This window comes from Xenopus tropicalis, chromosome 2, assembly GCF_000004195.4.
Source record: "Xenopus tropicalis strain Nigerian chromosome 2, UCB_Xtro_10.0, whole genome shotgun sequence".
In the NCBI taxonomy this organism is placed as follows: domain Eukaryota; kingdom Metazoa; phylum Chordata; class Amphibia; order Anura; family Pipidae; genus Xenopus; species Xenopus tropicalis.
Genome location: NC_030678.2, coordinates 70,789,965 through 70,814,795, shown reverse-complemented (window position 1 = coordinate 70,814,795; position 24,831 = coordinate 70,789,965). Strand labels below are relative to the sequence as shown.

At 39.6% G+C, this 24,831-nt stretch overlaps 1 protein-coding gene across 9 annotated transcripts in view; it reads right to left on the bottom strand.

Moving 5' to 3' along the window:
• LOC100492268 (periphilin-1-like) overlaps window positions 1–16,095 on the bottom strand; it is a 34,401-nt gene extending 18,306 nt beyond the window's left edge. For 2 of the 9 annotated variants that reach the window (XM_004910668.4, XM_004910670.4), the window contains exons 1-4: window positions 11,835–11,998; window positions 7,610–7,703; window positions 6,636–6,694; window positions 6,191–6,549 (exon numbers count right to left, since the gene is read on the bottom strand). In XM_004910668.4, the coding sequence (XP_004910725.1) occupies window positions 6,191–6,549; window positions 6,636–6,694; window positions 7,610–7,678 (487 nt within the window). In that variant the 5' untranslated portion in view covers window positions 7,679–7,703; window positions 11,835–11,998. Of the gene's footprint in view, window positions 1–6,190; window positions 6,550–6,635; window positions 6,695–7,609; window positions 7,704–11,768; window positions 12,001–16,056 lie in introns of those variants that run through there. The other 7 variants (XM_031896860.1, XM_004910672.4, XM_031896861.1 and 4 more) reach the window with 7 other exon arrangements.
• Between the last annotated feature and the right edge of the window lie 8,736 nt (window positions 16,096–24,831).

Genomic DNA, 24,831 nt, shown 5'->3' with positions numbered 1-24,831 from the left:
GATTGCCTAACACAGGAAAAGGAAACTTGCAGACTCACCCTTCTAGACAGAGATAAAGCATGTATGGAGCCCTCCTGACAGCCTGCAAGACTGATAACTGGGCAAAAAACTGCTATGGGGCCCAGAACTGCAACTCACTGATACAGTCCTGCTTCTACAACAGAATCATCCCAATTTAGTATATTTTTTTAAGACCACTAAGAGGATTTAGATTTGGTTTTATATTTGCCTAAATATATAAGTAACAGTCTTTCTAGTGTCTGCACTCTGATGCTTAAAAAAAAAAATCACACGAAGCGGGGTGCTCAGTCAAATCAATTGTATACAAAATATGTTCTCAAACTGGCACACCCTTGAAATTGAATGTCTTTATTGTAAGCACATCACACACAAATCCTTATTTTATATATATATATATATATATATATATATATATATATATAAAAAGTCCAAAGGAAAGGCACTCTCGATTCAGGGAGGTTAAGCTTGCCTGGGTGCAGTCCCGAAAAAGTTTATACAAAAATCTGTAACGAACAGGCCGCTCCACACAGGACTTATGTCAAACAAAGAATCTTTATTGCACGAATATAACTAGAACCGACGTTTCGGCTGGCGTTCCAGCCTTTCTCAAAGTTACAAATCAGACAGTGGGCCTAAATACATCAAGTGGCGGGAAACAAAAACTGTGACGAGGGAGTGACGTAATCAAAAACAAACAAGTATGATCAAAGATTAAACAAGTGTGATCGAAGATAAAAATAAGAAAATTACAGTAGGACATGGAAAGTAGAGACATAATCCCTAGTATATAGTCAAATCGAGGCATATATGTTCATAAATAAATGTACAATCCAACCGTCTGGTTGGGAGGTGTTGCAAGTCACGATAAGCGACTTGCAACACCTCCCAACCAGACGGTTGGATTATATATATGTAAGTTGGGGCAGCAGTCACTGTCCACTGACAGTTGGGGACACCTCTACAGTATATAGCCCTAATCTAAATATCTGCCACACCAAAATTGGGCAGATGTTGATCAAGCACATATTTCTGTCGGATTGAGGACTATGTCAGCTCATTGGTGCAGTCTTCACTCCAGCTTCTTGTATCCCCTTCATTGTACCTAGGACCTTGTGGCCTAGGGCCAAACGATCGCATTGCCACAATATTACCCACCCAAGGTGGGAATATCGGGGGAAAGAACATGTACGGCCACCTTAACTTGCATAGGGACAAATCTGTGAGTGACTTAGACCTTTCCTGGCAATCACTAGCCACATCAGTTCAAATACATGGTATGTTTACCTCTTGTCATATGGAAATATTTCGGTATTACTGCCAGCCGTTTTGGTCAAAGCGGAACTTGTATTGCCAGACAGTTTTTGAACATTTTGCACTGTTTCACTTTAGAGGCCTTTCCTCGGGGGGACTTTTAGTTTACCCAGGAAAACAATATATTGTTTTTTTCAGAACAACCTAAGCTTTCAAAATATGGTAGAATTTTTGTGTAATTCCAATTCTGTAATTCAGCCAAAAGAAGCTCCAAACACTCCGGACTTCGGATAAAAAACTCTGTCTTTATTGATCCATTAAAAGCAAAGGCCTAACGCGTTTCGTGCGCAAGCGCACTTAATCATAATTCCAATTCTGTAACAAGATATAGGCTTCTAAAGGTCTAAAAATGCAAAAAAAAACCAACAAATTTTCCATAATATAAACAAACATACTAGAAACAAATTATTTTATGCACGAATATACAACTGATTTGGAAAGTCCCATGTCTCCTGAATGTGCCAATACCAAATATATAAAGTTTTCTGGAGATTTCTCACTTGTATAGGTCAAAAACTCCCAGCAGTACACTACCAAATTTCCAAAGCACTGCTCCAGAAAGCTGCATACTTTAGATTTCAAGGCCAAAACTTCCACTAACAGAAGGTTTATCCCAGAAAATTGTACATTTTTGGAAAGAACAGATTCCTAAAGTTATTGGTTTTCATCAAAATGTGTGATTATTTTTAAAAATCACTTCAAAGCTTCCAGTATCTTATCTTATACAGGGATAAAATGCGATAAAACCACAAAAATTGTGCAAATCAGTGAAACAACAAAATAAGTCACATGACAGTGTAGCTGTCAAAATAAACAGTTTTTAGGTAAAAGAAACTAAAAACAAAGTGGTAAAATGAAAAAAAAAAAACAAAAAACAAACAAACAAAAAAAAACCCAAAGTGTTTGTGTATACGTGTGTACATGTGTAAAAGTTGTGTGACAGTGTGTAAGTGTGTATATGAGTGTAAATAAGTGTATATAAGTGTGAAAAATGAAGAAAAAAAAAACTGCTAAATTGTGTGCTGTAAGTGTGTCTAAATGTATGTAAGTGTGTGTGTATAAGTGTGTAAGTGCAAAAAAAAAAACAAAAAAAAACCTTACCTGTCCTGAAGCACCCGATCGCCTCCAGATCCTCCATGCTGCAGTGGGCCGGCGCTGGGGGGGAAACAGGAAGCAGCAGACGCGATGCAATCGCGTCTGCTGCTTCCAGGAGGGTCCTGTGCCGATCGAGTCGCAGGACCCTCATGACTGGCTCGTTGCCCAGGGGGGCTGTCATCGCTAGAAACTCTCAGCAATTAAATGCCAACGACGTATGGGACACGTCGTTGGCATTTAAGCCCTTTTACTGCCACGACGTATCCCATACGTCGTTGGCAGTAAAAAGAAAGGTTAAAGGGTCATTATACTTTTTTGTTTAATTTTAAAGAAGGATTCTGCATAGTGCAGGGAAATACATACGTAGTATTGACTTAGTTCAAGAACCTTCTTGATGCATAACATTTGGCCTGTTCCTTCATAGCAAGGTTAAGAGACATATGAGAATGTTGCTGTTTTAGCTATGCAGACACAGTTCTAAGAATATATAGGGCTGTAAATGTTTACCCCTAAAATTATTTATTACAGTCCAGACTTCTAAGGGCAATGTGTCGTACACAACATCTCTTTTTTCATTGCCCTTATTGGTATAAGTTTTTCTGTTCATTCCATACACAGGTGGGTGCCAAATTGCTGAAAAATACCTTTGAAAATAATTGTAAACTTGCTACACAGTTAACACCAAGGTGCACAGCTATTATACATCAATTTTTGCATACCCACATGCTAGAATTCACACAGGTGGAAAAACACTCCATGTGCCAATATTGTAAGAAAATCAAGTAAACACATCCTCCCCAAACCTTAAGGGCCGTGGCAGATGGGGAGATTAGTCTCCCTTGTCACGGGTGACTAATCTCCCCGAAATGCCATCCCCCCGGCTAGAATGTAAATCGCCAGTGGGATGGCATACGCAGCGTGGCACCTCTCAAGGCAACTCTGGCGTATGCCATCACACTGGCGATTTACATTCTAGCCGGTGGGATGGCATTTCAGGGAGATTAGTCGCCCACAACAAGGGAGATTTATCGCGGGCGATTAATCTTCCCGTCTGTCACGGCCTTAAAGGAACAGTAAAACCAAAAAAATGTAAATGTTTTAAAGTAATTAACATATAATGTACTGTTGCCCTGCACTGGTAACACTGGAAACGCTACTATAATTTACATTAAAGGAACAGTAACACCAAAGAATGAAAGTGTATTAAAGTAACTAAAATATAATGTGCTGCTGCCCTGCACTGGTAAAAGTTGTGTGTTTACTTCAGAATGTCTACTATAATTTATATAAATAAGCTGCTATGTATCCATGGAGGCAGCCATTCAAAGGAGAAAAAGCACAGGCACATAGCAGATAACAGATAAAACACTATTGTATTCTACAGAACTTATCTGTTATCTGCATATGTAACCTGTGCCTTTTCTCCTTTTTTCCAGCTTGAATGGCTGCCCCCGCAGCTACACAGCAGCTTATTATATAAATTATAGTAGTGTTACTGTAGCAAACACACCAGTTTTACCAGTGCAGGGCAACAGTGCATTATATATTTATTACTTTAAAGCTCTTTCATTTTTTAGTGTTACTGTTCCTTTAACACAGCTGCTATGTAGCTACAAGGGCAGCCATTCAAGCTGGAAAAAAAAGGATAAAGGGCCCAGGTTGTATAACGGATAACCTCTGTGGATTACAGTGGGAATCTTCACAGCCTATTTGTTATCTGATATGTAACCTGTGTTGTTTCTCTTTTTTTCAATTAAAATGGCAGCCCCCATGGATACACAGCAGCATTGTTTGTATAAACTATATTGGGTTTTCTGAACCAAACTCAACTTTTTCCCAGTGTAGGGCAATAGTACATAATATATTAATTACTTTAATACACTCATTTTTTGTGGAAACAGATCTTTATAACATTTTCAACACATATATGAGGGTCAGGGGGTTGGGAATAATGTGTTACAGGGTCAAAAAAAGGCAATATGCATTTGTAATAGGTGGTTAGCTTCACTGTTCCCTGGGGGTGGGGTTGAGGAGTAGTGTTAGTAAAGGTACATGTTGGGGAGTAGGGGGGCAAATCTATTGATTGGCAAATATTCTCATAGGGGAGTCTCCAGATGGTAGTTTTAGTGGTCTACAAATCTCTATGTATTGGGCTTTGAGCCAAGCCATCCACAGTGAATTATTGAGAGATCTGCGCATTGGATTAGTATCTAGGGCCTCCTCCATTAATATATTCTTTTGCCCTTCTTTGAGGATACATTGTTGGGAAAAAAGGAGATTTCCAAAAACAGGCAATAAGGGTTGTGATATCAAGTAATAATTGGACGCTTTCCCTTTGTCTAAGTCCGGTGGTAGCATGTGCAGGAGAACCAGCGCTGGGTATAGTGTGAGGGAAATGTCCAATTTGGATTCCATGAATTGGGAGAGTTTCTGCCAGGTTCTTTTGAATCAGTGGACAGTCCCAGAAGATGTGACCTATGGTCCCAATGTAACCGCATTGTCGCTAACATAAAGGCGAGACTGAGGGAAACATGTGGGCAAAGCAGTGTGGATCCAAGTAATATCTAAGGAGAAGTTTGGTGTAGTTGGTGGCCTGTTTCACCTTCTTAAATGCTCTCTCCCAGTTGTCTGATTTTAATTGTATTTGGATTTGAGGATTGGCTACTCTTTCTCTGAGGAGTGTCCCAAGATTAGCATTTTAAACAATACAATTTACACAAATTATTTGTGGGGAGGCAAGGAAAATTGTGCCCGGAAGGGTCAGGTAGTGTTAGACAAGCAGGTATTTGTAGTGATCTGCAGTTGGGAGCTCCACCAGACTTTACGCATGTGATTCCTTGGGTTATCCAGTTTCCTAGAGAGGAAGGGGATGTCATATTTCATCCTCTGTAGTGGAAGTAATTACAATATAATATAATGGCCTGCACTGGTACAACTGGTGTGTTTGCACCTGAAAGACTACTATAGTTTATATAAACAAAGCTGCAGTGTAGCCTCGGGGGCAGCCATTCAAAGATGAAAAGACACAGGTTAATTAGCAGATAACAGATACAACCCCATTATATTCTACAGTGCTTATCTGTAATCTGCAAACTGTGCCTTTTCTCATTTTTGTAGCTTTAGGGCTCTGGCACACGGGGGAGATTAGTCGCCCGCGATTAACTCCCTGTTCGCGGGCGACTAATCTCCCCGAGTTGCCTACCCCTGCCATCCCACCGGCGAACATGTAAGTCGCCGGCGGGATGGCAGACGCGGCGAGGGCTCTGGGACACGGGGGGGGGGGGCTAGTCACCCGCGACAAATCTCCCTTGTCATGAGCGACTAATCTCCCCAAAATGCCATCCCACCGCCAGTGGGATGGCATAAGCGGCGCCACAATTTCCCCAAAATTGCGGAAGTTTCTTCTTAAGGCAACTTCCGGGTTTTCCGGGAAATTGCGGCGCCGAAGTTTCCTCTAAAGACAGCTTTGGGTGACTGCGGGACATTCTAGCCAGTGGGATGGCATTGGGGGGAGATTTGTTGCTGCCCAACTAATCTCCCTGTGTGCCAGTGCACTCTCCTGTCAGTCAAGCTTCACCTAAAAATAGTACTTTTTTAATAAAAAGTCCCCTGACAAACATTTCTACTATATTTATACAGATTTTATATAAGATATATGAACTGTGCGGCTGCCCATGAGCAGTCCACACACATAGACATTACACAAATTCATAAAATTTATGTAACACCACACTTGCTACTTATGAGCAGCCACAGTACTCACCTTTTGGTGCAGGTTTTGTGGTGGCAAACTTTGATTTTCCAGCCGTTTCATAGTCTTTACTGTAAACTTTGGAATATTTAGAGCTGTGCTTTTTCCGGTATGTTTCCGAGTGTTTACTGTGATAGCGGCCTTGGTCTCCACCCCTGTATCCACCTCTGTAGTATGACCCCTTATGGTACCCACTGTCATGATGCCCACCCCTACTGTATCCAGAGTCCCTGTACTCCTGATAAGGCCTGTCTTCACTGTGGTATGGAGGTTCTTCATAATCCATATACTGGCCATCGCCATAGTTTCTTTCATGACATGAATTATCAGGATATTCATGGTACCCTTCAGAGCCATAATTCCCATGTTCCCTGCAATTAACAAAAATCAATCCGATATTTCCAGAATTTTGATTTCTAAGTGCAGAACCTCATTAAGTCATACATATATGACCCACCTATGTCTGGGATGGCCTCCTCTGTATGGCCTTGAACAGTGACTCCTTACTGGGTAAACCTGTAGGAGAAAAAAAAATCAGTGTATTATCTCTTGAAAAATACTATCACAGAAAGCACACTGTTAGAACTTATTAGAACTAATTTTATCATTTATCCATTGGCTTCGCTTTAAGCATTATGTCATCAATATATGCCTTATTTACATCTACAAAACTGCAAAGACAGGTAATTTGGCAAGTGCTTTAGTTTTTGAAAAAATAATCTTGCCATCACTAGCTGAGATTCTAAATGAGAAAAAATTCATTAGGCTCAGAGGACTCTTACCAAGATATAGATATAGTCAGATATGGGCTGTTTTATGTGATATATTTTTAGAGAGACCTGCAATGGTTGGGGGGTATAGTTTTCCCTTAAATCTGACAAAGCTGAACAGCCTGATGTTTAAAGGAGAAGGAAAGGTAAAAACTAAGTAAGCTTTATCAGAAAGGTCTATGTAAATACAGCCATAAGCACTTACAGAAACACTGCACTGAGCTCTCTTTCAAAAGAAACAGGATTTCTTGTCTCTTTGTTTTTCTGTGCCAGAGTCTGCACAGCTCTCTCCTTCTTCCCCCTCCCTCAAGAATGCTAAATACTCTCTCCCCCCCTTAGGAATGTGTGATCTGAGCCAATCAGCAGGAAGCTTCCTCATAGTCTTACTAACTGTGCATGTACACCAGTCTTGGTCTTGGCGCAGGAGTCAATTTTCTTTACAGAGCTCAGCCTTTTTTTCCCTATGAGGTTTCTGATCATCTTCTGATCATCTGAACAGGAGAAATATGGGGAGACTTAAGGGCACTATTGAGGAAACTGAAGTTTTGCCTTCAACTTGAGATTAACCCTTTATTAGCCTTTCCTTCTCCTTTAATAATTCAAAGAATATTACATGGTCAACAAACACCATTGAAAGAAAGAATTCAGGGGACAAACTCACATCCCGTTGATGGTGATAAGCATTGTCGTGACCTTGATGCCATCCTCTGTCTCCTCCTCGCTGATACATTTAACTGGAAATGTACTGGTTTAACCTGCATGGAAAAAATTAATATTTAGCAACTTTTTTCCAAAATATAAATGACATGTAGTTAAATTTTTAAAACTCTATATTAGCTCCTACTTTTTAACACAAAAAGCCTTTCCATATAACTAAATTACATATATATTATTACAAATCTTGTACTATTTATATAAAAAAAGTGATAATTTTCTGATCTAATTGAATTCAGGCCGTGTGTGATCCTTATTTTTGTTTTCTAAAAAGCTCCTGCAAGGCTCTAAGCGCTGGAACTTCTCTGCTTAGGAAATAAAATAGTAACATCAGAGTTTGTACAGTGTTTGCATTTCCATAGATGTCAGCAAAAACTTGATTGCAATGTGTGGTTCTTGTTTCACACCCTGAGCAGGAAAGCTAGCAGCTCAGAAATTCACAGGAGCTATCTAGAAAACCAAAGTAACAAACATTGCCTGAAGTTCATTTAGGTCAGAGAATGATCACTTTTTTCCTGAAAAGTTGTAATAAGTTTACATGGGAAAGTTGTTATTTACTGCCCAGGAGCAAATTTGACTTCCAATGTCTTCCCAAAATCTAGTTAAGTGCTCCATATATTCAATCACTGATTCAGTATTACATCCACTAATTCAGTATGTGCATTTAGATTTGCAGTCTACATATGGGAAAATTTCTTGAGTAAACTGAGGAGTTTGAAAGGTGGGATAAAGGTAATTTAATTACTTCAATGGTTATTTATTATACACTAACAATGATAAAGAGTTTGATTAGAAAATGGTTGAATATTTTCTATGAAAAGGCCAATTTGGCAACCTACTAATTGCAATCATTCTGATGAGCTATGATTGATGATATGAAAAGAATTTGTATCAAATAAAATAGTAATTTACGCAAGCTGTCTGGCATTACTGCTAATTGCACATTTATAGAGGTATCGGACCCATTATCCAGAATTTTTCCGAATTATGGAATGGACATCTACCATACACTCCATTTTAATCAAATAATTCACATTTTTAAAAATGCTTTCCTTTTTCTCTGTAATAATAAAACAGTACCTTCTACTTGATCCCAACTAAGATATAATTAATCCTTATTGGAGCCAAAACAATCCTACTGGGTTAAATTACTGTTTAAATATTTTTTTAGTAGAGTTAAGGTAGGAGATACAAATTACAGAAAGATCTCTTATCTGGAAAACCCCAGGTCCCGAGCATTCTAGATAATGGGTCCCATACCTGTACTGTATACAGTGGATGCAGCATCAAGTCAGGGCTTTAAATGCAGCTGCCCTTGGGTATACAGTACAGCTTATCTTATTGTCTAGCGTCTCTCCTTTGCGCAAATCATATATATGTCAGAAAGGAAGACATCAAACGCTGTGTATTGGACACACTTTCTTCAACAGAACAACCCTATACAGTGTTTGCTTCCACCACTACTGTTTGCCACTTTCCTCTCTGTGGCTCTGTTTCTCAAATTAACCGTGGGGGTAATGAGTATCTATTCTTGATTTCTTTGAACATTCCAGACCAGACACATGGTATGTATATGTGTGTGTAAATATAGAAACATACATACACCAGTTTTTTTTGTGAGGAAATGTAAATGTGCAGAGTTTTCTAAAACAGGCTGATTTTTTTGGCATTTCAGTTCTGAATTTGAATTTATCTCATTGACTGGTGTTCTCACCAAAATGCTGGTTAATGTTGCTTCCAAACCCAGTAATAATGTAATCTGACCTGGTTGAACTTGATAAATCTTTTCCATGTGGTATGATAAAGTGCAGGTACCAAGAAACTAAGGAAATTAGTTTTACAAAATTATAGGTCTATAGATTCAATTCTTCAATATTTGCACCCAACAGAATCCTTTTAAGGGCTATGAGAAAGCTGTTAAGAAATCTTTGCAAACGGCAGGGAGAGAGTGTGGAAATCCCAGGGAAGACCAATACAGAAGATGAAATTAATTACAAAAACACTGCAAAGTTGTTAATGCAATTATATTAGAGATAGGAACCTATAATTCAGTTTTGCAAAATGTGATTAGATTAAGTTCTTGTTTTTATACTTCTACAATTAAGGCTCATGTCTCTTACCTGCGGTTAATCTCAGCTATCATGTAATCACCTCATGTCCCATTGAGTTCTAGCATTTTGTTGCTCAGTGGGAGCGACATAAAATGCTAGATATCTGCTACCATTGTAAAAATGGTTAATGGTTAAAAAAGTTAATGCACCTCATCCAGTCTAGTGACTGGCATATACTGCTTGTAAATTGCCCTGCCAAAATAATGAACCACTCCACAAAATTACTGGCAAATGCTGTGCAACATAGTTTTTATATTTATATTGGAAAAGTGATTAGAATTACATATTTCACTGTGCAAAAAAAAGTGCTTGGGTGGTGGACCCTCCCAAGGGACCTGAAATTTGGATGTTGGTGTAAACAGTATCAATGTCCCCCACACTTCCTGTATCTCTTGCCATTTCATATAAATAAAAATATCTGATATAGATTGCATCAGACAGTGTTTGTGCTTTTTTAGCATAAAAAACATAGGTTTACAAGAGGTAATAGGCGGCTTCCAATGATTACAATAACAGTAGATGCATACTAGGCATTACCACATTTTGCTAAAATTAGAATTACAGTTACATTTATTGAAGCACATAATAATCTAACAAAACTCTATACATAATAAATTTGTTTTTGTTAAATCAGGCCCTCTTCTGTCTTTCAATATTTGCTCAGAACCCTTTAGTTTATAGCAAGGTACTAAAGTAATAAAAAAAATACATTCATTTATTTGCCATCTGGCTGTAGGTCCAGAGACATCTGGAGGGAGGGGGTGGCAAAGTAGTGGTCAAAGCAATTGTCACTCTAACCTTCAAATTGAAATTCTTGAGTAACAAAAAGTGCAAACAGGCATGCTTCACCAAAAATCAACTGGCCTTTAAAGTTTGGGAACCACTGCTCTAAAGAACTGTATATTTAGCATATATTATTTAAAGACAACGTATAGAAGCAGAGGGAGACACACTGAATGAAGCATGCTGATCTGCAGCTGTACTAGCCTTGGAACAAAAGGTGCCAAATCTACAGAATAACAAACAACCAAACAAACATAATGCATAATGCTTCCTTCCCCAAGACTTAGGGGCACATTTACTAACCCACGAATCCGAATTGGAAAAATTCCGATTGGAAAACGAACATTTTGCGACTTTTTCGTATTTTTTGCGATTTTTTCGTCGCCTTTACGACTTTTCGGAAATTGTCGCGACTTTTTCGTAACCATTACGACTTGCGCGAAAAAACACGACTTTTTCGTAGCCATTACGATTCGTTCGTATCTTGTCGCGACTTTTTCGTATTGAGCGCTCGTAAGCGGCGGGCGAAACTTTCAGACTTAGCATGATTTTGGAAGCCTCCCATAGGACTCAATGGCACCCTGCAGCTCCAACCTGGCCCAAGAAAAGTCACCATACTGAAACTTGAATGAATCCGAATCTTTCGTACTCGGCACGAAAGCTGCGAAAAAGTTGCGACTTTTCGTGCAAGTCGTAACGCTACGAAAAAGTCGCAACATTTTGTGAAACATTCGGAATGGCTACGAAAAAGTTGCGACAATTTTCCGAAAAATCGCAAAATACCGATCATTACGAAAAAAACGCAATCGGACGCATTCGGCCCATTCATGGGTTAGTAAATGTGCCCCTTAGAGTATTGTGTTATTTTAGAAATGTGATATTCCAAGGTTATGCAGTATTCAGCAAGCTAATAACATGTGAGCACCCTTACTATTCCTTTTTTAGATATACTGCCCTTTAATCCTCTGCATTACATGACTATTACTATCACAGCCCTTTGTGCTCAGGTGCTAATCTCCACCCAATTTCTGCTTAAGAAACAGTAAAAGAAATTGCCATACGCAACATAATATAATCTCTCTAAAGGGAGAATAAACAGAAATAAAGAGAAAGGATAAGATAAAAGTTCCAGCACCCTCCTCACCCATGGACAGGGATCCCCCGCCCACCCACAGCAAGAGTACCCGCTACATGGAACACGGGGAAACTAACACCAACTGCAGAAATTACAAATATCCCTGTGACAGGCAGTAACATTAGTGTCCCGGCAGTCTTCACCCTCCATACCGCCCAACAGTCCCTCTTTTCGCGGAAAAGTGCAGATTTTCTTAACACAGTCCACAGTCCCGAATCGCTGCTTAAACGTCCCGCAACACCGATAACATCCAACCTTCTTTGCTCCCTCAGGACAACCAAAACCAACGTCACAAGTCTCATCTCGCGAGATGTCATCCCGACTACTAGTATGTAGGCTCAGTGAATCGAATTTTTAGCAGCATTTTTGGGAGTCACGAAGTAATTCAGTGTTATGCATTCATAAAATGTTAGCAAGAGAAACATGTTTTAATAAAAAAAACAAAGACAAACAAGCTTCAGCTAGTAAGAACATCGTAGTCCAAGCTGGGCACAGCTGGCTGCGGACGTCCGCTCTTGGGCATTTTTTTCGCCTACCAGCTGCGACTTTGTGGAGAAAAAGAAGAACTTTTTATTGTGTTGGATGTTAGCAATGCACCAATTATTTCATCAGAAGTCATTATAATTCCCTGCTTAGACCTGCTATCAGAGCCTTTTGAAAATGAACAGAGATTTTGTGCAAACGGTGGCAAGGAGAAATAAAACGCTTCTTGGGTGTTTTTGTTGTCTGGGAGTCTCAGTATTTTTGTAAATAAGAAGCTGGTATTTCTTCTAATTTAGGAATTGGTGAAATTTACCTAAAGTAATTTTGGGTTGCCAGGCTCTTATTTATATGACTAAACAGGGTCCCAATACTAATAAAAAGCTAATTCAGTGGAGGACAGTGAGTTAAAGCCAAGGTGTGCAAAGGCTTATAGCCTTAAAGCCTTATAGCCAAGGTGTGCAAATTCTCTGTCAGTTCCAAAGCAGAAAACTAGTTTCACATGAGAGTGAGAGATCATTCCAGCTGTAACCCCTACTTTGTGTTGTGGTCCAGTGATGTATGTTAATTTAGGCATTTTCAAAATTTAGGGCCAAAAATGGTGTAATTTGGGAGAATTTAAAGGAGACATATCTTATAAAAATTATGTTTTTTTTTCAATTTAAGCTGCCAATACATGTTAAAGGAGAAGGAAAGTCATTTTGGCATTTTACTGCAAATAGATTCACCACATTAGTGCCACATAGAATGCTATATTTATTCTGCAAAAAGCTTTATCCTACATGACTAACAAGCCCTAGAAGCTTTCTGTTTGTTTAAGATTGCAGGTGCCATTTTAGCTTGGTCTTCATAGCTTCCTGCTTGAAGCTCTAGCCATTATAGCTCAGATTACACATTCCTTAGGGTGGGGGGAGTTTTATGAATTCTTATGGGAGGGGGAGCAGGATAGAGGAAAGAACTGCACAGACTCTGGCCCCTGGAATGAAGGATTTTTCTGAGAGAGGAAGTCTGATACCGAGGAACATGTTTGCACAAAAGAAGACAAGAAATCCTGTGTTTTTTTGATAGAGGACTCAGTGCAGCTGTTCTGTGAGTGCTTATGATTTATCCATCACATGAAAATGACCATTTCAAGCAATATTGTCTAGTTGAAGCTAGGAAAAGCTGTCTGCCTGGTCCTGCAAAAAATTGGACAAATTTCATTACTAACCTTAACTAACCTTACAACCACACTGATTTAATTGGTCATTAAGTAAAGAAAAATTGTTATGTATATGGCCAGCTTTGGTTTTGGACAAAACAGTGAACTGCGACTGGAGCCTCTGCTTCCAATATTTCATTGAAAGTCTTTTTTTTCAGACAGCTTCTACTTGTGCTACGTAAGAAAGAGAAAAAGCATGTTATTTTCTTGGTCATAGGTGGAGGGTGAATTTTTTTGGGGGGAGGAGGCTAAAGATGGGCCATTCATAGGCTGACCTAAAGCTAATGTGAGACTGAGTGGATTCGCTGCTGGTGTAAAAAATTAACCCCTCAACTATCTCTTGCCGTTCCCACTGACTTCCAGGGATACTGTGCAAAAGTGCAAGTGGGAGTGCTTTTTTTTTACCCTAAAATGCTTAAGTTGTAAAAGTATTCATACATGCATCCCTGTGAGGGGTTCTCTATCTATTTGTGATCAGTTATCTTAAATGTATTTTAGTTAGTTTTATAGCGAGAAAGGCAGTGGGTACTGACATGCCAGGCACACAGTGAGATGCAGTCCGTATTTACAAAACCATTACATATATGCAGTGAGATGCAATGGGAATTGATTGCAGATATTCAGGCCCTGGCACTATAACACTAGCGCTGATACACAACATTGGTTTGTTTTCTAGCTATGCACTCATAAGGGTGCCACTGTAACTAACTAAAAATGAACAGTGATGAAAGTAAAAAAAAAAAAGTGCAAAAACAAACAAAAAAGAAATATAAAAGAACAATTACCTTTTTGAGGGGGATAGAGTTAATGTTGGACTAGATAAAGGGTCAAAAGTGTATTACAGATGCCAGCTTACAAAAATGATTTAATTTCAGCTAGTGAACCAGCTTTTAGAGCATATATAATATAGTACCTGTGGGAGTGGGATGAAATCTGCAGCAAATGTACAGAGCCAGTGAGGTTCTTAGGAAAAGTTTACAGCCTGCAGAAGCTTCATATCAGTCTTCATTTCTGCAGCCTTTCTTTCCCCAGCCCTGCCTGCATCTGTGGCTTGATTGGTTTATTTCACTGTCTGTCAAGAGAGCTGCACTCTGATTGGTGAAGCCACAAGAAGAAAGATCCAATCAGAGTGCAGCTGATTACAACAGAACCGGAGCTTGCAGGAATGCAGGGGACCTACTTTGATGTTAAAGTAGCAGCACCGAGAAAGTCATGTAAAGAGTGAGTTTTTTTTTTGGTTTTTGTTTTTGCTAATGTGCCAAGGCTCCCCTAGCCTTATTGAAAACTCGCCTATGATTGTCTTGTGTGCAATATAGATCCACTTAACCTCGGATTGCAATAATTTCACTCTCATGTCACCCTTTTTGGTTCCAAATTAACTTGTTCGATAACTTGTATCTGTAATTTTGGTATTATCACCATTGTTACAGTATGTAAAGTATTTGGACACGGGTTTGTTTACCGCCTGATTTGCTACTACTGAAATGCTCCCGATTGCAGCCCACAAACTGTATGCGGCAACTCGCACAGGTTAGGAAACACACCACCAATTTGGAAATGCAATTCACACATTGCAACATCCTGTACTCTACACCAGTACAGTATAAGTAAAGATCCTGAACACTGATACCACAGAATAAGTCACAATCCTACTCGAGCCACAAGGATACATACCTAAATCTTGTAACCAGTTCTCCCTATTTCTGTGACTTGACATACAAGATGGGGAACAAAATAGGTTGTAGCGAAGTAGCTCATTTATAACATGTTAATAAGACCCTGCTAATTTTTCATTATTATAAAGTACAGGTAAATATTTCCAGATAATGACCTTCACTTGATAGCACTACCTGCTACATTTGGTGCCAAATATAACAGGGATCTCCACTGCAAAACCCAACAGGCAGCATCCTTCTCTCGGTAGCTCGGGCACAAAAAATTCCAGTTATGCTAGAGACAGTAATTTGAGCAGTAAGGGTAATGAGCACAGCTGGAAAATCGGTATGACCTGACCTCTGAAAGGGTCACATGAACATGTAATTTTGGTTAAGCAAATGAATGTGTTTCATTTTTATGCTAAGGTGATAAGATGCACTCATGCCTAGATACGGTATTTAAGGAACAGTTAATCTTTAACGATGCAACTCTCTTTGGATACTAAAGTACAGGCTCTGATTACACCATCATGTTATGTAAAATGGGAATACAAATAGCCGTCCGATAGGCCCTTTGATTGCTTACCAAGGGTCTTACCCTTGCTAATGTCACTAATCACACGTGTGGTCTTGAACATCACAAGCTCCAGACCATGGACCTCAGCTGTGGCGAATACATAAGGGCCGTTTCAGCTGGAACGTCTGGGGCTGCGCTCTAAGTGCACACCTTACAGGTTTTCAGTCTAAACACCCCTTACCTGTGAAATACCTGCCACAAACTATATATTTTCTGAAATTGTACACCTGCAGCTATTCAGCGGCACCTACCTTGCTTTCCTGCATGCAGAATTGTAGATGCAGTTCTCCATACTTAGTTTTCTCCCTCAAAATTGCAATGCCAACTAAAAAAATATATAAATATCAATCTGCAACTTCTCCTAAACAAAACAATACCTCACATGTATGGGTGCAACTAAAGACACACCCACCACCGGGGCAAGCACTGGAGGAAGCAACCTGACTACTTACCTGGCAAATCTTCTTTCCAAAATGGACATTCAATTCATGCTGCATGAAGTGACTTCCACCCTGAAGGAAGAAATAAAAAGAGATGTAATAACGATTGCAAGCAGAACAGAGGAGCTTGAATCAAACCAAAGTAAGCTCATTTCAAATTAAAAAAACCTATACATTCTGCCATTGCTACCCACAGTCAGATTTTGTGATTTTAGGTTAGGAGAATAGAGGGAGTCAGAGGGGACACAACAACACCTATTGAAATAGAAACAGCACATAGAGTGCAGAAGCCTAAAGCAGCACCACTAAATGCCACCGTGTTTGAACAGCTTTGTATTGAAAGAAGAAATAATCACCGAAGCTAAAGTCAGCAACCTTACATACAAAGGGACCAATTCACTAAAGGTCGATAACCCTTATTGCATAGTTTTTTTTGTTAAAAGCATGTGATAATTAAGTACCGTTTCATCAAAATCATTTTGCATGTGTTAATCCGCATATCATAAAAAAAAAAACATCACTGCAAAGAGTCTATTGAACAGTTTGATGCCAATATGCATAGATATACCAAAGTCTGTGGTATGTACTGACCCCAAAATGAAAATAGCGCATATGGATTTCTCGCCTGCCAACTCAGCTTTTGCACACAGAGACCCCTGACAGCGTATTATGTGCTGTAACCCCCCAACTATACAGAGATCCCCAGAAAACCATATATTTTTGTAAAGTACAGATTCTGATGAATTCAAAATAGGTAAAGGTATTTTTGTATTTTTTAGCTATGCTAAAAACAGATCAGGAACACTAATACAGGGATAAAAAATGCAATAAAACCACAAAAATTGTACAAATCGGTGAAACAACAAAATAATTAGTGGTCAGAATATGTGATCCAATAGTCACGCGGTCAAAATAAACAGTTTTTAGAGAAAAGAAACTAAAAACAAAGTGGTAAAATGAAAAAAAAAATAACTTTTTTGTGTATACATGTGTGTACATATGTGTACCTATGTAAAAGTTGTGTGGCAGTGTGTAACTGTGTATATACCGTATATACTCGAGTATAAGACGATCCGAATATAAGCCGAGGTACCTAATTTTACCTAAGAAAACTGGAAAACTGTATGGACTCGAGTATAAGCCTAGGGTGGGCTTACATAATACTACAATTACATGATGCTGAGAAGTGCATGATGCCCATGACTAGACAGGCCCAAAAATCTCTTTGGAGTGAAGCATCTGGCACTTGAGCCTCCTGGTGCACAGCCCTGATATTGGATCTACCTACCAAATCTTGCACCCAAGGGGCCCAGCTTACTTACTAAGAGAGTGCATCAGGGTAGACTTACAGTTTGTGCAGGTTCACAGGGGCCTTATGCAGCCATGGAGGTTTGCCTGGTGTGCCAAAGCATTGGGGTGCAATACATTTAAGGCCGAGTTGCTCTTTGGCTGGGAGCAGCCACTTTCAAGTTAAGGCACAGTCCGGGTCCTGAGTTCTATGCAACAAGTTCAAATCCCTAATATTCATCTGTCTGAGGATTCCAGCAGCCGGCAATTCCCCCTCTATAACCAATGAAGTACTAGAAGGTGGTTTTTTTGCTGAGCAACCAACCACCACCATGGACAACGCAATGGACTGCTTGTGCTGCAGCTTAGCCCCGGAGTAGCGGCGGGTGTTTACTGTAGGCGGGGAGCGGGGCTGGTTGAAGCTGCTGGGGACCGAGGCACACGCTCCACTGTCACTGTGTCCAGATTGTGGCATACGAGCGCATGGCGAAGAGGGTTCGTGACCTGGAAAAGATTCGGTAACCTGACAGAAACGTCTCCCAGCGCTGCCTAAGCTTACCGTGCCCGTCGTATTGGTACCGTCTCGGCTGCCCTGCTCTCCTCTGCTGGGGAGCTTTCCTTTCAAACCAAGCCGGTTTTACTTCAATCGCCTTCTCTTCGGCGATGAAAATCCCTGCACAAAAATCCCTGCGTTTAGCGCACAGGTACACTTTATTTTGTGTGCGCGCATGTTAGGGAAGGTGGCGCGTTGAGTTGAGTTTAATTGTAAATAAGTTATTTTAATGCCTAGATGTTAGCGGTACAGCGCGCAAGCGAGTTACCTGCACGAGGGGGGGTTGGTGGTGGGGGTGCGAGCGGACACCCACGGGGGTATACATTTTATCCAAATACGCGAGTATAAGCCGAGGGTGACTTTTTGAGCACATTTTTGGTGCTCAAAAACTCGGCTTATACTCGAGTATATACGGTAAGTGTATATAAGTGTGCAAAATGAAAAAAAAACAAAAACTGCTAAATTGTGCGCTATATGTGTGTGTAAATGTATGTAGGTGTGTAAATGCAAAAAAAAAAAAAAAAAAAAAATACACTCATATAAAAAAACACCCTTACCTGTCCTGAAGCATGGATTGCATGCCTGGTCCTCCTGCTGCAGTCCTGGAGTCAGTGGGCCGGCGTTTGGAGAGAAGGAGGAAGCAGGAACAAGCACATGCCGCTTCTGCAGAGAGAATATTTTACTGCCAAAGAAGGTGCAAGACACGTCGTTGGCAGTTAAAGCCTTTTTCTGCAATGACGTGCCACGCACGTTGTTGGCAGTTAAAGGTTAGAGCTATATTAGACCAACACACTTATAAAGCTTATATTAATTGCAAACAGAAATCATATTACTTACTTATTGCACAGTGCTGCGGAATAAGTAAACCCAGCACACACAAGCTATACTTACCAATCTATACTATCACATACATAAACTATATATACAACCACTAATACTAACTGTAGATATTAGTATAATAATAGCCTTGGATACTATGCTTGTTCAAGAATTGTCCAGGCCCCTCTTAAAGGCATTAACAGAATCTGCCATTACCTCATCACTAGGAAGGGCATTCCCCAACCTCACTGCCCTCACCGTGAAAAACCACCTACGCAGCTTCAAATGGAAGCTCCATTCCTCTAATCTAAACACCCCCTATCTGCCTATAATCCCCACTAATGTACTTGTACAGAGTAATCATGTCCCCTCGCAAGCGCCTCTTTTCTAGAGAAAACAACCCCAACCTCGACAGTTTAACCTCATAGCTTAAAGCTTCCATCCCCTTTACCAGTTTAGTCTCTGCACTTTCTCCAGCTCATTAATATCCTTTTTAAAACTGCACTGCATACTCAAGGTGAGGTCTTACCAGGGACCTATAAAGAGGCAAAATTAGGTTTTCATCCCTTGAGTCAATTCCCTTTTTTATACAAGACAGCACTTTATTTGCTTAAGTAGCCACAGAATGACACTGCCTGGAATTAGACAACTTGTTATCTACAAAAACCCCTAGATCCTTCTCCAATAAGCATACCCCCAGCAAACTACCATTCAGTAGATTGTTTATATTATTTCTACCAAAGTGCATAACTTTGCACTTGTCCACATTGAACCTCATTTTCCAGTTTGCTGCCCAGTTTTGACAAATCGATCTGCAAAGCGGCAGCATCCTGCATGGAACTTATAGTTTTGCACAATTTAGTGTCGAATTTAGTGTAGAAGCGGTACTCTCTATGCCCACCTCCAGGTCATTAATGGACCCCATGTCCAATTAAAAAATTACCACCACTCTTTGTAATCTATCCTTCAGCCAGTTCTCTATCCAATTAAATTATGTTGTAGGCCAATATTCCTCAATTTGATCATTAACCTTCTGTAAGGTACTGTATCAAATGCTTTAGCAAAGTCCAAGTAGATAGACATCAACTGCCATTCCAGCATGGAGGTTCCTGCTCACCTCCTCATAAAAGGCGACTAAATTAATCTGGCAAGATCTGTTACGCATAAAACCATGCTGGCACAAACTTATAGTATTGTGAACTGCAATGTATTCAAGTACCCTATCCCTTATTACCCCTTCCAAAAGCTTTCTTACTACTGATGTCAGACTAACAAGCCTATAGTTTTCAGGCTGGGAACGGGATCCCTTTTTAAATAACAGCACCACATTAGCAATTCGCCAGTCTCTCGGCACCATGCCAGACCTTAACGAATCCTTAAAAATTAAGTGAAGAGGCTTGGCAATCACAGCGCTCAGCTCATTTAATACCCTGGGATGAATCCCATTCGGTCTTGAACATTTGTTTACCTTTACATGTTCAAGTCTCTTTTGAATTTCCTCCTCAGTGACCCATGCGTCAGTAGCTAAATTACTAGAACTGGGCTTATTAAAAGGGAAGCCTTCATTAGCTGGCTGTTCAGATGTATAGACAGATGAAAAGTAAGAGTTCAAAATTTCTGTTTTTTCCCCGTTCTCATCAACTAACTTACCCCCCATGATAATAAGGTTCCCACCCCTTCTTGCTTAATTAGGTGACAAGTGCACTAAGCACTTCGCAAACACCCTGAGAAAAGTACAATCCCTAACACATTACATCAATTAAATTAAATGATCAGAAATTATATCACAACACAATTAACATAGGCAAAGTTTTTCAAAAGTACTACAGGTATTGGACCACTTATCTGGAAACCCATTATCCTGAAAGTTCCCGAATTACAGAAAGCCCTTCTCCCATAATCAAATAATTCACATTTTTAAAAATGATTTTCTTTTGCTCTGTAATAGTAAAACAGTTGCTTGTACTTGATCCAACCTTATTGGAGCCAAAACAATCCTATTGGGTTTAACTACTGTTTAAATATTTTTTTTAGTAGACTTAAGATAGGAGATCTGAATTACGGAAAGACCCCTTATCTGGAACACCCCAGGTCCCGAGCATTCTGGATAATGAGTCCCATATCTGTACTAGGTCCAGTTAACCTTCAACAAACAACACCTTGAGATCTCTTGCAATGCTCATTCAGAAAAGGAAGTTTATTGATTCAGTGCACCAAGCATAGAATAGCAGTACAGCATTCATCAAATTTGTTCCCCCCCTCTCTGTGACATATTCTTTTATACCCTTGAATAAACATCATTAGTAATTACATATTATTACCTTTGTTATTTCATTGGTTAACACATTAATATACAGAATAAAACCATTACGTTATTGGATTAGGTAATTAAGTGTCACTTGTGGTAAGGCACGGTGCCCAGAGAAACAAGACTTCATCTTTAGAAAAGCCCTGGGCCACTGCGCCCTCTATTACAAGAAGGAATTATCCCCTCTAATGCACTTATACTATAACTCTATAGAAAAAAATAACAGGTTCCACAATCAGGCCAAAGAAGCACACATAACAGTTATCCCAAAACAAGGCAAGGACAGTCATGTATGTATCAGCTACAGACTCATCTCACTGATAAATATTAGACATAAAGATTTATGCCAAAATAATAGCAAATAGAATAAAGCAATACTTACCCATGCTAGTTCACACGGATCAGGCAGGATTCATACGAGAAAAAAAAATATTTCTAAGGTTATCTCACTAATACATTACGCCAAGAAGAAACAAATCTCTTCTATACTACTCATCAGGGTCTTCTGGACTTTTCTTTAAAAGACTTTGTACAGCTTTGTTCTAGGAGAAAAAACAATTAACAGGATTGTTAAGAAAATTCTGCCAATGACTTCACAGAGCTCTCGGGAATAAGGCAAAGTGGTTTATTTCTTGCAGCGAGGAGACAAATATAGTCTCAGTATGTAGTCTACACCCAGAGAACCCCCCTCTGTGGTATATTGTGGGGGCTACTGGATGTTTACATCCATATATATCCAGAAAGTTGGTTCTTTCCAAATGTTATATTATTATTATTATAATGTCATTAGCATTATACCAAGAGCCTCATGCTAGAGTGAGAGTGAACAGAGTATTATCCCCACCAGTGAAAATATACAATGGGACAAGACAGGGATGCCCGCTCGCTCCTTTATTATTTATTCTGACTATGGAAACCCTACTAGCTCATATACGGTTAAACCCTGAAAGCCCTCCTGCCCATCATGTTGCTAAGTAATGAGACCAAAAGGTGCCTATAGATTTACAAATCCTGGCTACAATGCAGGGTCAGGCCCCTAAGCTTGAAAGAGAAAAGTGGTCAAAACTGGCAGCAAGCAGAGATGAGAACGGTCTCTGGCAATATGGCCTGATATATTGTTTGCCTGTTGCATTATATCCTATCTGACATCTGCAATGGCTGCCATGGTTCAGAGGAGCTGGATAGAGCCAGGATTCCCAGCATTTTCTGCACAGTACATCTCTTCTTGCGTTGTCTGCTTACTTTATAATCCTCGTCAGGTAATCAAGACTCCCAGAAGGCACTCCCCTAAGCCAGAGTATCCATTCAAAGGTTGCAAATAGACTATACTGAATTGCCTAAAGCAGGTAGTTATGAGTATGTCTTAGTGTGTGTTGAAATGTTTTCAGGATGGCCTGAAGTTGCAAAAGCTACTGTAAATGCAACAGCTAAGAAATTGTTGGCTGAAGTAGCATGGAGGTACTCCTAACCCATCTACCTCAAGAGCGACTGCAGTTCACACTTCATGTCAAATTATGACAGAAATAAGATATACACCCAAGATTAACAAATTTAGGGGCTGATTCACTAAAGGCTGAAAAAAAGAGTGATATTTATAGCATGCATTAAAAATATCACTTCTTATATTTTGAGAATTAACAATTGATTCACTAAAAGGACACTTGTCTGAATTAAGAAGCAATATTATTTATCTGGCGATGACAGATTTTGAAACAATATTTATGGGTTATTGCGTATCACACGATATTAGCGCACAATATTACGCACATAACCGTTACACATCACGTAGCACATGACTTCCGCCATTTTGTGCAGTTCCACTGTGAGTCGCGAGATGGAGGCCGCGGAAAGTGCAGCTGCGCTATCACCGCCTGGGGAGCTTTAAAAAAAAAAACCTTTGTGAGGCAAGCGATGGAGAGGAGGGATAACAGCGATATTGAAGTAAGCAGTGGTGGTAATAAAAAGCTGAAAAAAATGAAGGATCAACAAGGTAGGCTGGGGCATGATAGAGCTGAGAGGAGATGGAGGCATGAGGGCTCACAGGTGCCAAAAACCAAACAACACAGTACAAAACAGCAGCAGAGGCCACAATCCACAAAACTCACAATTGCAAGCAGAAAGGAAGAAAGCAGCTTCTATATCAGAGATTTAGGCCAAACCACCAAAGATGCATGTGAAGGGACACTTCAGATACCTATTCCCCTTAATGACAGCAATCAGAGTTCTGGTGTTAGTAAATTTGACACAACAGAAACTCAAAAGCAAAAAAAACCGTGCAAATATTCCAACTAAAGCACCTTCCCATTTGGCCAACACTGACAGTGAGGAAGACAGGCCTGGCTACATTAGCAGCCCACAATTCTATGATATTGAAGTTACAGATAAAGATTATCATCCAGAAGAAGCAAGTAAAGTGGAAAGTAAGGAACCTGACACCCCATCCTCACCCAAACAAAGCAAGAAAAAACAGCATGAGAGCAGACTGAGAAATCGGAAATTTTCTGAATTTGAAAATGAGAAATTAGTGCCACTGTATGACCGAATCATTGGAAAATATTCCACTAAAACTGCTACTTCTGTGAAAAATAAGTACTGGAACGACATAGCTGACCATGTCAACAGTATTGGTGTCTGTCTAAGAAGCATGCAGCATTGCAAAAAAAGATATCAAGACATAAAAAAGGTCCTGAATAAAAAACTTGCTGATGAATCCAAATATAGGTACACATCTTACATTGATATTTCTATTTAACACTTGCTCATCTGCTTTTCTCAGCAATCTGCTTTTCTTTTTGGCTTATTGCCTTTCCTTCCTTTTTTTGCTTCTTTCCTGCTTTCTTTACTCTTATGTTATGTACGTACGTACGTACGTACGTACGTACTTATGCACGCCTATCATTATCTGCGCTACGTATGAGTGTATGTTGAGTACAACAACAAATTAAGACATTAAATAGGGGGGGTCATTAACATAATATTTGCAAAAATTGGTAATGCCCTGTACTCTCCTTTATGAAGGAGGATCATTTTGGAAGCATTGTTTTTACAAAATATAAGGGAGTTAGCAAGGCCACTTAGTAGCAACTTGCAGCATTTTAGTAGGGTTAGTGCATGCCTTAGTGTTGTTACACTTGAAACAAAGGGATTGATTGGGGCAACAATGAGTAACAAAAAGTGACTGCGTTGTTATGGGATTGCTTATTGTAGGCAACATAATAAAAGCATTCATATATTTTATTTAGGTCTGGAACTGGAGTAGGTCCTTCCAAAAAGGTTTTCTACACCGCATGGAGACTGCGTGACTGGTGTCGCTGGCGTATTTGATCCGGACAGAAATGTCAGCAAAGGTAGGTCTAATGACATTAATACAAGTGTATTTTCTTTTGCAGAGAAGCTCAATATTAATGGAATACAATGTTTTGTAAAACAGATTCATCCTTACCACCTGTCAGAAGCAAAGGCAGACAATCCTCACCTTCTAGCATTCCAGGTAATATTGTTTACTAAGTTTGGTTTGTGTCAGGCTTGTGCAATGGCATGAGAGTGAATTGCATCCATGTATAATGCAGGTGTTTCAATTACAGAAGTGCAGTGTATTGGTAATAAGATAGGTGTGTTATTGGACAAGTGTGTCTTGCTGGGTTAGGTGCAGTCAGTTCATCTTATACTTTTGGCCAGTCAATCTTTCCAACTTTTTGTTGCCCTTGCACTCTGTATGGCAAAACATTTTACCTTTTTTGCTCATTTGGAATGAATCAATGCCCCCAAATACATTTTTTACATCAACTTTGTAATGTTTTTTCAAAATATTTTTTCTGCA